Source organism: Mastigoproctus giganteus, chromosome 2 (genome assembly GCF_048544385.1).
Source record: "Mastigoproctus giganteus isolate SK-2022 chromosome 2, ASM4854438v1, whole genome shotgun sequence".
In the NCBI taxonomy this organism is placed as follows: domain Eukaryota; kingdom Metazoa; phylum Arthropoda; class Arachnida; order Uropygi; family Thelyphonidae; genus Mastigoproctus; species Mastigoproctus giganteus.
The window spans coordinates 4,358,466-4,373,463 of NC_143576.1; the positions used below are offsets into that span (position 1 = coordinate 4,358,466).

A 14,998-nucleotide genomic window follows, 5' to 3' on the forward strand; every position below is an offset into this window, starting at 1 on the left:
GATATTGGAACAATTTAGTCAACCTTATTTCCAACAACTTCATTTTTGATGGTAATACTGTCTACCAACAAACCGTGGGAATGCCTATGAGTAATCCTGCCAGTTTTGTCATTGCCAATCCCTATTTATACTGGCCTGAAACTTCACTACCACCAAAACTCTGTATGCTTAGATATATAGATGACTTATTTGTGGGAAATTCTCCTAATTTCCTACAAGATTTTGCACACACATATCCTCCAGAACTAACAGCAATAACCATACTGCTAACTACTTAGATTTGGATATTGACATTAAAGACTCACATACAACCATTTATATATGTATAATAAAAGTGATACTTTCAACTTTAATGTAGTTAATTATACCCACTGGCACTCTAATATTTCAAATAGGGTACATGTTAACATCATTCTGTCACAATGCTTCAGGATAGCCACTATATGCAATAGCAACAATTTGATAATTCATAACATCAGAAATCTATATCATAAGCTTCTTGACAACCAATTTCCACCTGCCTATCTTTATTACCATTTCAATAAAGCACTCCTTATCATCAAGCATAAGAAACTGATTACCACTTTGTTAATATCCATAATATTATCACAAGCTTGTGCATATTGTACATTATACTCCTAGCCTCTTTGATGTCTTACAGTCTAGAAAACTTGTACCCACCGATTGACTACCAAGGAGTATAAACTTTATATAATTTTAATTTTATTATTTTTATTTAATTCTATCTTCTACATAACTGACTTAAACACATGAAGTACACTCCCAGAACTATGTTCAGTGTCCTACTATAGGAACAGGATAAGCAACCCTGGACTGCCTGAGCTCAACCATTTCCCTCTTTATTCCATATTCTTTTTGCTTTCCTACTCCCCTATTTTTATTTTCTTGTATTTTCATTAGTTTACCAAACAGAATATCGAGATACTATTTTACTGCCCTAACATTCTCACCTACACAAAGTTTAGCAACTAATTTCCACTACTTTGTAAGTCTGTTATTTTTCTTTCTATCTTGGGATGTCATATTAATTTTATTGTCTCTGAATTTCGACATTTCACACATTCTGAAGGTGTGGGGTCGTCGTGGTATACAGCAACTATAAATATAATTGTATAGCTTCATACCCCTACAATTCGGGTAGTTTCCTCTGGCTGCATACACTTCGGATTCAGTAAGTTATACTTGATTTCCACCTTCCTTTTTGATTTTAACTTTCCTCTCTGCTTTCTGCCTCTTTCGGATCAGCCATGAAACAGAGGCCCACTTCTTGCTGTCTTTCTTGGTTGACCCTTGTTGAAGAAGTTCAAATCAGAAGTTTTTCAATATTAAGTACTTTTTATTTTTCCTATATCTTTCTGTGTTTTCCGTAGCTCCAATTCCCATTTGGTAACTCATTTCCTATTCTAGTCTTTTTAATCTTAAAACATACATATATATATATATGTATGTATGTACATTTTACTTGTGTGGACCATGAGGAGTATATGCATGTATATATATATATATGACTGGTCTTTAAATTTTGCACACCAGTGTGCAAAATTTAAAGACTTGTCAGGTTTTCACCTGTAGTTTCTCATAGGAGTGGCCTGGATATGGAAAATCATACCAAAGGAACCTCATGAGGTACAGAAATGATGAAGGAAACAAAATGGTACAGAGGGACTTTATTCAAAAATGGCAACATAGCACTGGCTGCAATGATGCAGATGCATCACTGTATCATGGCAGCCAGTACATACAAACATACATATATATATATGTATGTATGTACATTTTACTTGTGTGGACCATGAGGAGTATATGCATGTATATATATATATATAAGACCAATAGATTGACAGTAGCCACTGGCAGAGGTGAAAGAGATTCTTGCACTGCTTCTATTAGAATGAGCAGAAGCCTGAAAAACAAGATGCATGGTATTTCAGAGACTGCTGGGAGCCATTGCGGTACAAGTAAACACATGGGTTGTGTTAGGGTAGCTAAGAATAGAAACAGGTGCAGGTATACTTGCGTGTACACCAATGCTAGGAGTTTAGTAAATAAATTTGATGAATTTGAGGTATTGCTCAAAACATCAAAGGCAGATATTGTTGGGATATCAGAGACGTGGTGTCACACAGATATAAGGGATGCAGAACTGCAATTTGGGGAGTACAACGTCTACAGAAAGGATAGACAGGATAGGAAGGGGGGAGGGGTTATGCTATTAGTTAAGAAACACATAAAACCCAAGGAAGTGAAGCCAGTCGACATCGCTGGACAGTGCAGTGTTGAGTCAGTTTGGTGTGACATAAGCATTGGGAGATCAAAATTGAGAGTAGGAGTGTGCTATAGGCCTAATGACTCTGATGAGTATAATAAGGAACTGTACAGGGAAATAGAGTGGGCCAGTAAATCAGAGAGTCTTATAATGGGAGATTTTAATTTCCCAGATATTGACTGGAATTTGGGGGCTGGTTACTCACACACTAGCAGGGCTTTTGTGGATTTATTGGATGATTGTTTTCTACATCAGCATGTTCGGGAGGCAACTAGAGGGAGTAATACTCTTGATTTGATTATCAGCAGTGATTCTTCATGCATTAAGAATCTGCAGATAAATGAACCACTAGGTGGCAGTGATCACAGTGTGCTGAAGTGGGATTTACTCAAAGAGGTAACTACCATTAGGGGTAAAGGGAAGGGTTATTGCTTCCGTAAAGGCGACTTCGATGGACTGAGACAGTATTTAAATTCTATACAGTGGGACCAACTGATGATGTTACCAACAGCAAATTCAAAATGGGAAGCATTCAAAGAACTTATCTTGGAAGCTACTAGGATTTACATACCAACTAAGAAATATTGTTCAAGGTTTAGGCCAAAATGGATGTCAGATGAACTAATGAGGCATATGGCAGAGAAGAAAAATGCATGGGATACTTACAAATTAACACATGACACAGAAGCCTATGATAGATACAAGTTGATATGCAACCAAGTTACAAAGGAGGTTAGGCAGGCGAAGGCAGATTACGAGAAATCCTTGGCAAGGGATGCAAAGAAAAACAGCAAAGAGTTCTTTACTTATGTAAACTCTAGAAGGAAGGGGATGAATCAGATTGGTCCACTTGATATTGATGGGTCAACTGTTGATGATCCTGCTCAGGTAGCTAACAAACTAAATGAATATTTTGCATCGACATTCACACATGAGGAGTTATTTAGCGAGGGGAATGCCAGGGGTGTATTCAACTCTAGCAGTAAGCTACAGAATCTTGAAATAACTGGGAGTAAAGTGGAGGAGAAACTGTTGAAGATAAACACAAGAAAGGCACCCGGAGTGGATGGGATCTATCCAGTTATATTAAAGGAGGCAGCAAAGGAAGTAAGCAAACCCTTAGCCATAATTATGAGAGCTTCCTTGGACTCAGGGGAGGTACCCATAGACTGGAAATGTGCAAATGTGACCCCAATTCACAAAGGGGGATCAAAGGCTGACACAAGTAATTATAGACCTGTGAGCTTAACTTCTGTTCCAGGAAAATTAATGGAGGCACTGGTTAAAGAAGCACTGCAGGATCATTTAGACAAAACTTCAGTTATAGCTCAGACACAGCATGGTTTTGTTAAGGGGAAGTCTTGCCTGACCAACTTGATTGGATACTATGATGCAGTCACAAAAGAACTGGATGCAGAGAATAACTTTGATATTATATACTTGGATCTTAGAAAGGCTTTTGATACTGTTGCACATGGAAGACTGCTACACAAATTGGAGCAGTGTGACATTGGAGGCAAATTGCTGCTATGGATAAAGGGGTGGTTGAGGGGGAGAAGACAGAGAGTGGTAATCAATGGACACTGCTCATCATGGACTAATGTTATTAGTGGAGTCCCTCAGGGCTCAGTGTTGGGTCCATTACTGTTTTCTGTATTTATAAATGATATTGATGATGGTATATCAAGCTTAATGTCCAAGTTTGCAGACGATACAAAGGTTGGCAGGGTTGTCAAGGACACTACTGACACTATGCTGCTGCATGCAACAGGATCTGGAAAGGTTGAGCAGATGGGCTGAGAGGTGGCAAATGAAGTTTAACATTGACAAATGTAAAGTACTACACATGGGAAACAGCAACCCCAGAGCAACGTATCAACTCTGTGGTACTACACTGACAATGGTAGAGAATGAAAGGGACTTGGGGGTGGTTGTGCAGGCAGATATGAAGTTCTCTGAGCAGTGCAGACGGGCTGCAAGAGTAACTCATGGAGTATTGTCAATGATATACAGGAATTTTTCCAGCAGGGATAAGGAGGTGATTATTCCATTGTATAAGGCAATGGTCAGGCCACACCTAGAGTACTGTATACAGGTCTGGAGGCCTCATTTCAAGAAGAATGTAGAGCTGCTGGAACGAGTACAGAGAAGGGCAACAAGATTAGTGAATGGAACAAAGGGGTGCTCTTACGAAGAGAGGCTTAAGTTTTGCAAATTACAGTGTCTGGAGACTAGGCACCAGCGAGGTGATCTGATAGAGGTGTATAAAGCCTTGAATGGTTTAAGCATGCTCAATGCTGATGGGATTCTTCCTCTAGCTCAGAAAAATCACCTGAGAGGGCATAAATTCAAATTGAGGAAAGACAGATGTAGGATAGACGTGCGGAAATTTGCCTTTAGCCAGCGGGTGGTTGGTTGGTGGAACAGACTTCCATCCCTTGTGGTGGAGGTTGATAGCCTAAATAAATTTAAGGCTCAGCTGGACAGGTGTTTTGAACGAACAGAGGGGTGAAGTGGAAGTGGGTTTTTTTTTTTTTTTTTTGGCTGATGCTGCATAAGCTTGCTTTCTTGCATCAAATGCCTCTACTAATGCTAATGACGGGTCTTTAAATTTTGCACACCAGTGTGCAAAATTTAAAGACTTGTCAGGTTTTCACCTGTAGTTTCTCATAGGAGTGGCCTGGATATGGAAAATCATACCAAAGGAACCTCATGAGGTACAGAAATGAAAGGAAACAAAATGGTACAGAGGGACTTTATTCAAAAATGGCAACATAGCACTGGCTGCCATGATACAGATGCATCACTGCCAAAGATGGAACAAAGGGAAGAGGTGGTCCTCAGTAGGAGATATGGCCACCCCTCCCTAATGTTGATGCAGGCTTTGCACTGCGTGTCCATACTTAGAACAATGTTGTTGATAAGTCCTTGCAGTAACATCGTCCATTCCGCTGTCAGTGCCATCTTCAGCTGGTGAACATTTACTGGTGGGTGTGGACATGCCACTAGGTGTCTCCCCAAAGCGTCCCATATGTGTTAGATAGGATTTAGATCGGTGGAACAGGCAGGCCAATCCATACGAACAATGTCCTCACTTTCCAAAAGCATATCAACAGCTGCAGTGCGATGGGGTGTGGTGTTATCATCCATAAACATGAACTCGATTCCAATGGCATCTTGGAACAGACACACGTGGGGAAAGATTACCTAAGTACAGTAGCATGCACCAGTTACAGTACCGCCTTCCAGTATCTGGAGTTGTGTATGTCCATCCAAGATAACACCTCCCCAGACGAGAACACCTCAACTGCCATATCAATCCCTTTCAGTGATGTTTGCGGGGTGATAGCATGTGCCAACCTCTCACTAGTTTAGCTGACGCCCAGAATCGCTGCTGAAACTGAATCTACTCCCATCAGTAAAGAGTACCTTAAGTAAAGATTTTGTGGTTGTAATCTTTAGAAATAGTGTTGGTCCTTAAGTTTTGCACACCAGTGTATATATGTACACTCAGCGATCACTGAATTGAGACCACCCCGTTCATAATGGATTATGCTGCATAGGTCGCAGGCAGATGGCAGTGGTTGCTTAATATGTTTCACTGGCAAGAATTTGGACTGGTGCACATGGACCAACATTTCACTGGTGAGGTCTACGGGCAGCTCATAGGAGACCACGTGCACCCTGCCTTGTTGCATTTTATCCCAGACAGAAATAGGCTCTTACAAGACGATAATGCACCATGTCATCCTACCCGCATTGTGCACGAATGGGTTGAGGAACACAGTGAAGATATTGCCCATCTTGATTGGTCTCCAAAGTTGCCTGAACTCAATCCAATTAAACACCTGTGGAATGTTTTGGAATAGGAAGTGAGGCTTATGGACACTCAACCATCACGTTCCCCAGCACTGTGGAAAGCCTTGTAGGCAGCATGGCTGCAGATCCCTACAAACATTTAGTGGAGTCAGTGAATAGGCAAATAGTGGCTGTTGTCCATGCAAATAGTAGCCCAGCACTGTATTAGGTATGTGGTCACGATTCAGGATCACTGAGTGTATATATATATATACATTTTGCATGTGTGGACCTGGAGGAGTATATATGTATATATACATTTTTCAAGGTTGTTCCAAAGTATGTTACAAATCTAGTAACCATAATAGATGGCACCATGAAAATAGATTTTAAAATGGGAAGAGGAAGGGGAGAAGATGATTTCTGCCCCATTATCCAATTTTTGCTTTTCTAAGCTAAAATTGTCTGGAATTCAGATCCAGAAATTAATGAAATTAAATTAGGTGATACATAAATAGATCTGGAGGGTAGTGGTAACTGATATCATTAATTACCATGATCTTCATCAATAAAAAGAAGTAAAAATGACTTTTTCATAATATTTTGCTTTTTTTATTCCAATTCTGATTTGATTGTTGAAATAATTTCACTATAACATGGTAACAAAGCTAAAAATGATATTAGCATTAGTAAAGGCATATGATGCAAGAAAACAAGCTTGTATAGCATCAGCAAAAAAAAAAAAAAAAAAAACCTTCTCATTTCACCCATCCATTTGTTCCAAATGTTTGTCTAGTTCTGCCTTGAATCTATTTAAGCCATCAACTTCTACAATGACAGATGGAAGTTTGTTCCAGCAATCAACCACCCACTGGCTAAAGGCAGACTTCCGCACATCTATCCTACAACTGTCTTTCCTCAATTTGAATTTATTCCCTCTCAGGCAATTATTCTGAGCAAGAGGAAGAATCCCATCGGCATTTAGCATATTCAAACCATTCAAGGCCTTATACACCTCAATCAGATCACCTCGCAGGTGCTGAGTCTCCAGACACTGTAATTTGTAAAACTTAAGCCTTTCTTCATAAGAGCAACCCTTTGTTCCATTCACTAATCTTGTTGCCCTTCTCTGTACTCATTCCAGCAGCTCTACATCCTTCTTAAAATGAGGCCTCCAGACCTGTATACAGTACTCAAGGTATGGCCTGACCATTGCCTTATACAAGGGGATAATCACTTCCTTATCCCTGCTAGAAAAATTTCTGTATATCATTGGCAAGACTCCATGAGCTACTCTTGCAGACTGTCTGCACTGCTCAGAAAACTTCATATCTGAAGGTCCTTTTCATTCTCCTCACAATTCAGTCAGTGTATTACCACACAATTGATATGTTACTCTGGGGTTACTGTTTCCCATATCCAGTACTTTACATTTATCAATGTTAAACGTCAGTTGCCACCTCTCAGCCCATCTGTTCAACATTTCTAGATCCTGTTGCAGCAGCGTACTGTCATTAGTGTCATTAACAACCCTGCCAACCTTCGTATCGTCTGCAAACTTAGACGTTAAGCCTGATATACCATCATCAATATCATTAATAAATACAGAAAATAACAATGGACCCAACGCTGGGGGACTCCACTAATAACATTAGTTCGCGAAGAGCAGTGTCCATTGATTACCACTCTGTCTTCTCCCACTCAACCATCCCTTTATCCATAGCAGCAATTTGCCTCCAATGCCACACTGCTCCAATTTGTGCAGCAGTCTTCCATGTGCAACAGTAACAAAAGCCTTTCTAAGATCCAAATATATGATATCAAAATTATTTTTTGCATCCAGTTCCTTTGTGACCACATAGTATCCAATCAAATGAAAGCAACAATGGGCTCAGCACTGAATCCTTGGAATGCTTTACTAATAACATTAGTCCAAGAAGACTGTTCCCATTGATAACCATTCTCCCACTTCTCTCAATCATCCATCCCTTTATTCATAGCAGTAACTTGCCCCCTAATGCCACATTGCTCCAATTTATATAGTAGTCTTTTAGGTGGAATAGTATCAAAAGTTTTTCTGAAATCTAAGTATATAATATAAAAATTATTTTTTTGCATCCATTTCCTTTGTTTCTGTGTCATAGTATTCAGTCAGATTGGTCAAACACAATCACCCTTTAACAAATCCATGCTGATGGCTAGTATCACTTCTAATCATTAAATGGATCAATTTAAAAAATTAAATGCTAGAGTATCCAGGTTGGTGGTGACAATTATTCACATATTACTGCCTTGCTTTGGCACTGCACCAGATATACAATACAACAGGATCTGAATTTTTAAAACATTTACTAAGGCCTGTACCAAAAAAGAGGAGAAGGGGAAAACAGTCTGGACAATATGAACTGTTTTTCAACAATTCATACTGTAACAGCCTGTTCCTCCCTCATTCTGTTCTTTTGAACTACTTTGGAAGTGAGAGATTTTGCACAACTATAGCCCTGGTTTCAGAATGTTAATGTGACAGTGTTTGCTGATGAGTCATGTCACTTTCAGGTTCCATTGATCAGTTGGAAAATGTTAAAAACTGAAGTGCTAATGCTAAACAACATTAATATCCGACCGAGCTAGCCGGGTGGGTAAAGTGCCTGCCTGTTAACCCAAAGGTCACGGGTTCGATTTCCGCCTTGGGCTTGGATCAAAGTACTGCAAAAACTTTGGGAGGTGCATTATGGCCACAGAAGCCTATGCGCCAACAACTACCAAAAAAAAACATTAATAAATAAATTTCAGACCCTTATGGAAAAGTTAAGAATTTGAGTTTCTGTTATCTAAAAATTTTTTTTTGTGACATTCTCACTCCTGTTCACCTCTTATAATAATTCAGCTTCCACTCTAATGCTTTACTATTTTAGTGTATATTAAATGTTTACTAGTGCTATATTATTCTTTCAGAGCATCCTGTTTCACTCACTTTACCTAATGATAACTGCTAGCAGAAAATTTTGAACCATGTTACTTTGCATATTGGACACCCACTATCAGGGCATAGCTTACAGAATATTGTTACTTAATATATGTACTAGATATTAGAGTATGATAGTTAATACAGCAGACCCTCGATTTACCGGGATCGGATTAACCAGGACACTTCAAGATTCCAAATTAAAAAAAAAAAAAAAATCAACCAGTAAAATTCAAGTAATAAATAGAATAGGTATAAACAGATGTTTTGCAAGTTGTAAGTAAATAAACAACAAGAAGCGGCATTATAAGTCGTCATTGGGAGATTAGTGAACCTATTATCTTGCAACCCCTGCTGCTCAAAAAAAAAAAAAAAAAGAAAGAGAGAGAGAGAGAGAGAGACCAAATGTTTAGTTTGTTTTAGTGCGTTGCATTGATTGTTCTGTTACATTGCACCGCAAAGGGACAAATTTTGTTTCGTTATGTATGTCAGGGATGTCGGATTTTTTTTTTTTTTTTGTTTAGAAATTGTGAAAATGATGGGCAAACATAAGAGTTGTGATTTCAATTAAACAAAAACTTGAAATTATTCAAAAGTTTGAAAACAGTGTATCCCTTAAATCTCTAAAGAACCACTATAATGTTGATGACCAAATCATACGCGACATTGGAAAAAATAAAGGGAAGCTATTAGGTTTAAAATCGACATCATAAAAAATAAGCAGAAGCATCGTGTTGAACACGTGAGTAGTACGTGGTAAGGTTTTTCATTTTTTATCTATTGCCATACTTTTTACGTAGGTTGCTGAACATTTTTCGATACAGTAAGTCCCTCACTTACGTAGCTTCAGACTTACATTATGTTATTTATATATGACTGAAGAGTTCAGTGAAGGGGACGCACATTTCACTATAATAATGTAAAAAACCCACAGAATTCCAGCTATGGGTATTATCACAAATGCAATAAGATCGAGTTTACTACCCGTTTATAATTAATTGCACTAACAGAAAAGCCCAACAAATCGGAAAGTGCAAATTGTTTTTATTGTTTTATGGCATCGACCTCCAGAAATGTGCTTTAGTAAAATGTGAGCTCATGTGGAGTGATAATAGTGAATTTTCACCTTAACCCCGTGAAGTTCTTTACAGAAAATTTCATTTTGACCGTTATCACCGTGCTGGCTAAGAGAATAAGTGGCAGCAGTACTAGCAAATCTATCAAGAAAAGGAAAGCGATCGAGTTGGATCAGAAAATTAAAATAATAAAAATGTATGAAAATGGCCAAACATTAACAAGTATCGTGCAGAATTCAGATTTGTCAGTGGCAACGGTGAACACAATAAAAGAGAAAGACAGAACACAAGAAGCGGTCGGCACCAATGAAGGTCATCTGTAATAATAACCAAGGCTACAAAATACATATCAGTTTTTACAGCTGAATAACATGCGTTTTTGCTTCCTTTTATGTTTTCTTTTCTTATGTGCCACTCCGACTGCTTCACCAGTCCCCAGTTAAGTTTTTAATTGAACTAATTAAAAATATATAACTATTTTTCTTCATTCTTCTAAGGATATTATGTGATTTTTGTAATTTTGGCAGATTGGGGATATAGTAGCAATATTTTATTAGTCATTCCCGCATTACATGAAACTGGACTTACTTAATATGTCCTGGAACATATCTCTTATGTATTTCGGGGACTTACTGTATTTTTGGATTAACCGGGAAATCGATTATTCGGGAATTTTTTACCATCTATCCCGGAAAATTGAGAGTCTATTGTACTATCATAATCCAATATCTAGTATGTAATACATTGCTTGGTATTAACCAAGCTGTATCTGACACTGAAACTTTTTTAATCTCTAAAATATACTGATCTGATTTTGTCACTAACCTTGAAGATATTAATCGCATGTTTTGTAATTTTGCAGGTGGTTTTAACTAATCAGATGACAACCAAAAGTAACCCTGATAGAGGATTCTACCTAACTCCTTCTTTGGGGGAAACCTGGGGGCATGCCTGTTCATTTCGAATCATGTTATTTTGGATTAACGAACACAGACATGCTTTGCTTTGTAAGTCACCATGGCATCAAGAAAATGTTGTTCCCTATCAAATAACAGTAAGTCTGTTTGTTTTTTTTCCCTCCATTTCACAATAGACATACAGAGATTGCATAAGAGAGTTAAAAGTGCCTGCCATAAGGAATTTGTTGAGAAAAAGTTAGGATTAAATTCAAAAGTGTTTGCCCATAGTACATAATGAGATGTTAGCCAATTCAGCTCTGGAGAGACTGTGCAAGATTCGTGAAGTAGAATTTTTCTCTGTGCTTATAGCAGGAGAGGCTTTCACAAGGACAGGATACGCTTAAGTAGAAGGAATACATGATTTGCTGATGTTATCGAGGCAGTGTTAGGCATGTCAGAAAACTGTTAGCTTGAGGGCAGAGGATGCAGACTAGCAGACAGTCACAAGAAGAGGTGAAAGTAATTCTTATACTGCTTCTTTTGGGACATACGGGCTGAGGGTCCTCATGGAATAAGCAAATACATGGGCTGTGTTAGAGGGTACTGAGAGCAAAAAATAGGTGCACATATACTTGCTTGCACAACGATGGTAGGAGTATAGTAAACGGATTTAAGAATTTGAGGTACTTGTTAAGTCGTAAAATGCTGACATTATATGGATATCAAAACATAGTGAGTCCAATGTGTACAAAAAGGACGGGGTGGGAGGGGTATACTCTAAGGCAGTGTACCAACTAGAGAAGGGTGGCCAGTGCAACGTTGAGTCAATTTAGTGTGACATAAGCAGAAGGAAAATGAAAATGAGAGGAGTAGGTTATACAGACCAGATGATTATGATGAGTATAAGATGCAGCTAAAGTGGCAAATAGAATGGGCCAGTAAATAAGAATGTCTTATAATGGAGGATTTTAATTTTCCAAATATTGATTGGAACATGTAGGTAGGTGGCTCATGCAGTAGTAGAGCTTTTCTGTTGTATTGGATGATTGCTTTCTACACCAGCATGTTAGAATCACAACAAGAGAAAGAGATATTCTTCATCTGATTATCGACAGTAACCTTTTGTGCATTGAGACCCTCCAGATAAAAGAACCACTAGGTGGTAGTGACCATAATATATTGATGTGGATTTACTTAAAGATATAATTACTGCCAAGGGTAAAGGGAAGGGACATTGCTTTCATAAAAGTACTACAATTGCCTTAGACAGTTTTTAAATTCTTTTCTGTGGGAGCAACTGCAAATTCTAAATAGAAAGCATTCAATTGTGTTCAATCATGTTCAGTCAAGTCATTGAGATGGTTAGGCAAACCAACCAAGGCAGATTATGAGAAGGCTTTGGCTAAAAATGCAAAGAAAAGTAGCAAAGAATTCTTTGCTTATGTTAACAGTGGAAGTGGAGGGATGAACCACATTGGCCCACAAGATATGAATGGCATAACTATTGATGATCCTGTTCAGATTGCCAGCAAACCAAATAAATATTTTATGTTATACATTCACGCATGAAGATGTTCTTAGGGATGGGACTGCTTTAAGTCTACCAGGTTATATAACTGGGTACTGAATGATTTTTATGATAACTGAAAATTCTTAGATGGATTGCAGGGCAGGGGGCAGAGAATTGTGATTAATAGTTATTTTTCAGATTGGACTAAAGCATGATGTGAGATTCCCCAAGGATCAGTACTGGGACCACTGCTGTTTTTGACTTTCCTAAATGATATCAAAGAAAGAATACAGCGTGTGGTGTCAAAATTTGTTGACGATATCAAGATTGGTAGTTGTTAATGATAAGTGTCAAACTGTGATTCATTTAATCAGCATGGCTTTCAGCAGTGGGATGTTTGGAATCACAGGAACATATGAAATGAAGTTCCCCAAGGATCATTACTGGGACCACTGTTGTTTTTGAGTTTCTTAAATGAAATTGATGAAGGAATACGGGGCATAATATTAAAATTTTGCAGATGATGTTAAGGTTGGTAGAATAATTAATGATCAGTACCAAGACTTCTTCAGGGTGACTTAATCATATAGTTCCCAGTTATAATTAGGTATACTTCTGGTATTACCATCCCTGAAAATCTATTCATGTGCGAATCTAAATTCATGTATGAAGAGGTGTTTAGGGATGGGCATAATCTCCTTGTAATCTGTAGATGCAAAACATTTATTCAATTTATCAACAACTTGAGCAAATCAGCAATTGTTATACTATTCACATCTAGTGGGCCAATATGACTCATCCCTTTCCTCCTAGTATTAATATAAGCAAAGAACTCTCCACTGCTTTTCTTCATATTCCTAGCCGAAGACTTTTCATAATTTGCCTTAGCCTGCCTAACCCTTCATTGTGACTTGATTGTAGACTAGTTTGTACTTACTGCAAAACCTTATAATCATCTCACACATTTTTCTTTGTCACCACGTAGTTCATCTGTCATCCCTTTAGGGCTAAACCTTGAATAGTAAATTATTAGTATGAAAAGCGTCATGGTTTCTACAGTTGCTTCCCCAAATGTGTGTCACATTTAAAATTTGCAATTGGTAACATCAGTTCGTTCCCACTGAAAAGAAATTTAAAAACTGTCTGAGGCCATTGTAGTCACCTTTATGAAAGCAAAATCCTTTCCCTTTATCCTTGAGAGCTACATCTTTACATAAATTCTGTATCAACACAGAATGCAGTAATCCAGTAAATTCAGAGGTTGTGCTACTACTGTACAGTTGACAACCCATTAGTCAGTTAGTCTACGTTATAAGACATTCTGTATTATAAGACTACGTTTAAGACATAAGACGAGCCATGATGATGAAGAGGTTGAAGAAATGTACACTGAAATTGAGAGTCTTCTAGATGAGCAGAAAACCCACTACACTATTATTATGGGGGACTTCAATGCTAAGGTTGGAAAAAGGCAAAACAGCACAGAAAGAGGAATAGGAAATTTTGGAATTGGTGAAAGAAATAAAAGAGGTGAAAGACTTGTGGAATTTGCAGAATCTCAAGGACTGTCAGTAATGAACACTTTTTTCAAGAAAAGGGTGAACAGAAAGTGGACATGGAAGAGTCCAAATGGATTAACAACTAATGAAATCGACTTCATCCTCACTAACAGAAGATATATTGTGAATGATGTTACCGTGCTGAATAAGGTAAATGTTGGAAGTGATCACAGAATGGTAAGATGTACACTTGATATAGATGTAGGAAAGGAAAGGAAAAAACTGACTTGAGTAAATAATACAAAGGTCTTTGAAATAACAGAGGAGGAGAAAAAGCAGTATGTACTGGAACTTAAGAACAAGTTTGAGCTTCTGCAGACTGCTCAGGACCAAGATATCGACGAGGAATATTACAACTTTCTGAAAGTGATAAAGCCCAAGAAACCTATAGGGAAACAGAAACCCAAAGAAGAAAAAATTAGTCAAGAAACACTTGTCATGATGAACCAAAGACGACAAATGAAGAGCAAGAAAAACACTGACAGGGAGAAAATTGAGTATACTGAGTTATGCAAAGCCATTAGAAAGAGACTCAGAGAGGACATAAGAAGATTTAACACAAGAAAAATAGAACAAGCATTAAGGGAAAACAAAGGATTTAAATCAGCAGCCATGAGCAGTAATACAGAAAGACAAATGATACTGAAACTGAAGAATAGCAATTGTGTACTTATAAATAGCAGAGAAAGCATAATTCAGATAGCAGAAGACTACTATAGAGAATTATATAAGCAGCGAGGGAATGATGCCAGCAGTGGGGAAGATGGATCGCAAATTAGCAACACATACGACATACCCGATATTCTCTTCCTGATGAAGTAGAACAGCCTTTGAAGAAAATGAAGAATCAGAAAGCCCCAGGGGAAGATGAAGTTACTGTAGAGTTGTTAAAATTGAGAGTAAG

The 14,998-nt window shown here is 38.0% G+C and overlaps 1 protein-coding gene across 1 annotated transcript in view; it reads left to right on the forward strand.

The window, feature by feature from the left end:
- LOC150089126 (DNA repair protein RAD51 homolog 3-like) overlaps positions 1–14,998 on the forward strand; it is a 98,177-nt gene that overhangs the window by 67,776 nt on the left and 15,403 nt on the right. The window contains exon 6 of the mRNA XM_090390340.1: positions 10,989–11,180. Coding sequence (XP_090246466.1) covers positions 10,989–11,180 — 192 coding nt within the window. The remainder of the gene's footprint in view (positions 1–10,988; positions 11,181–14,998) is intronic.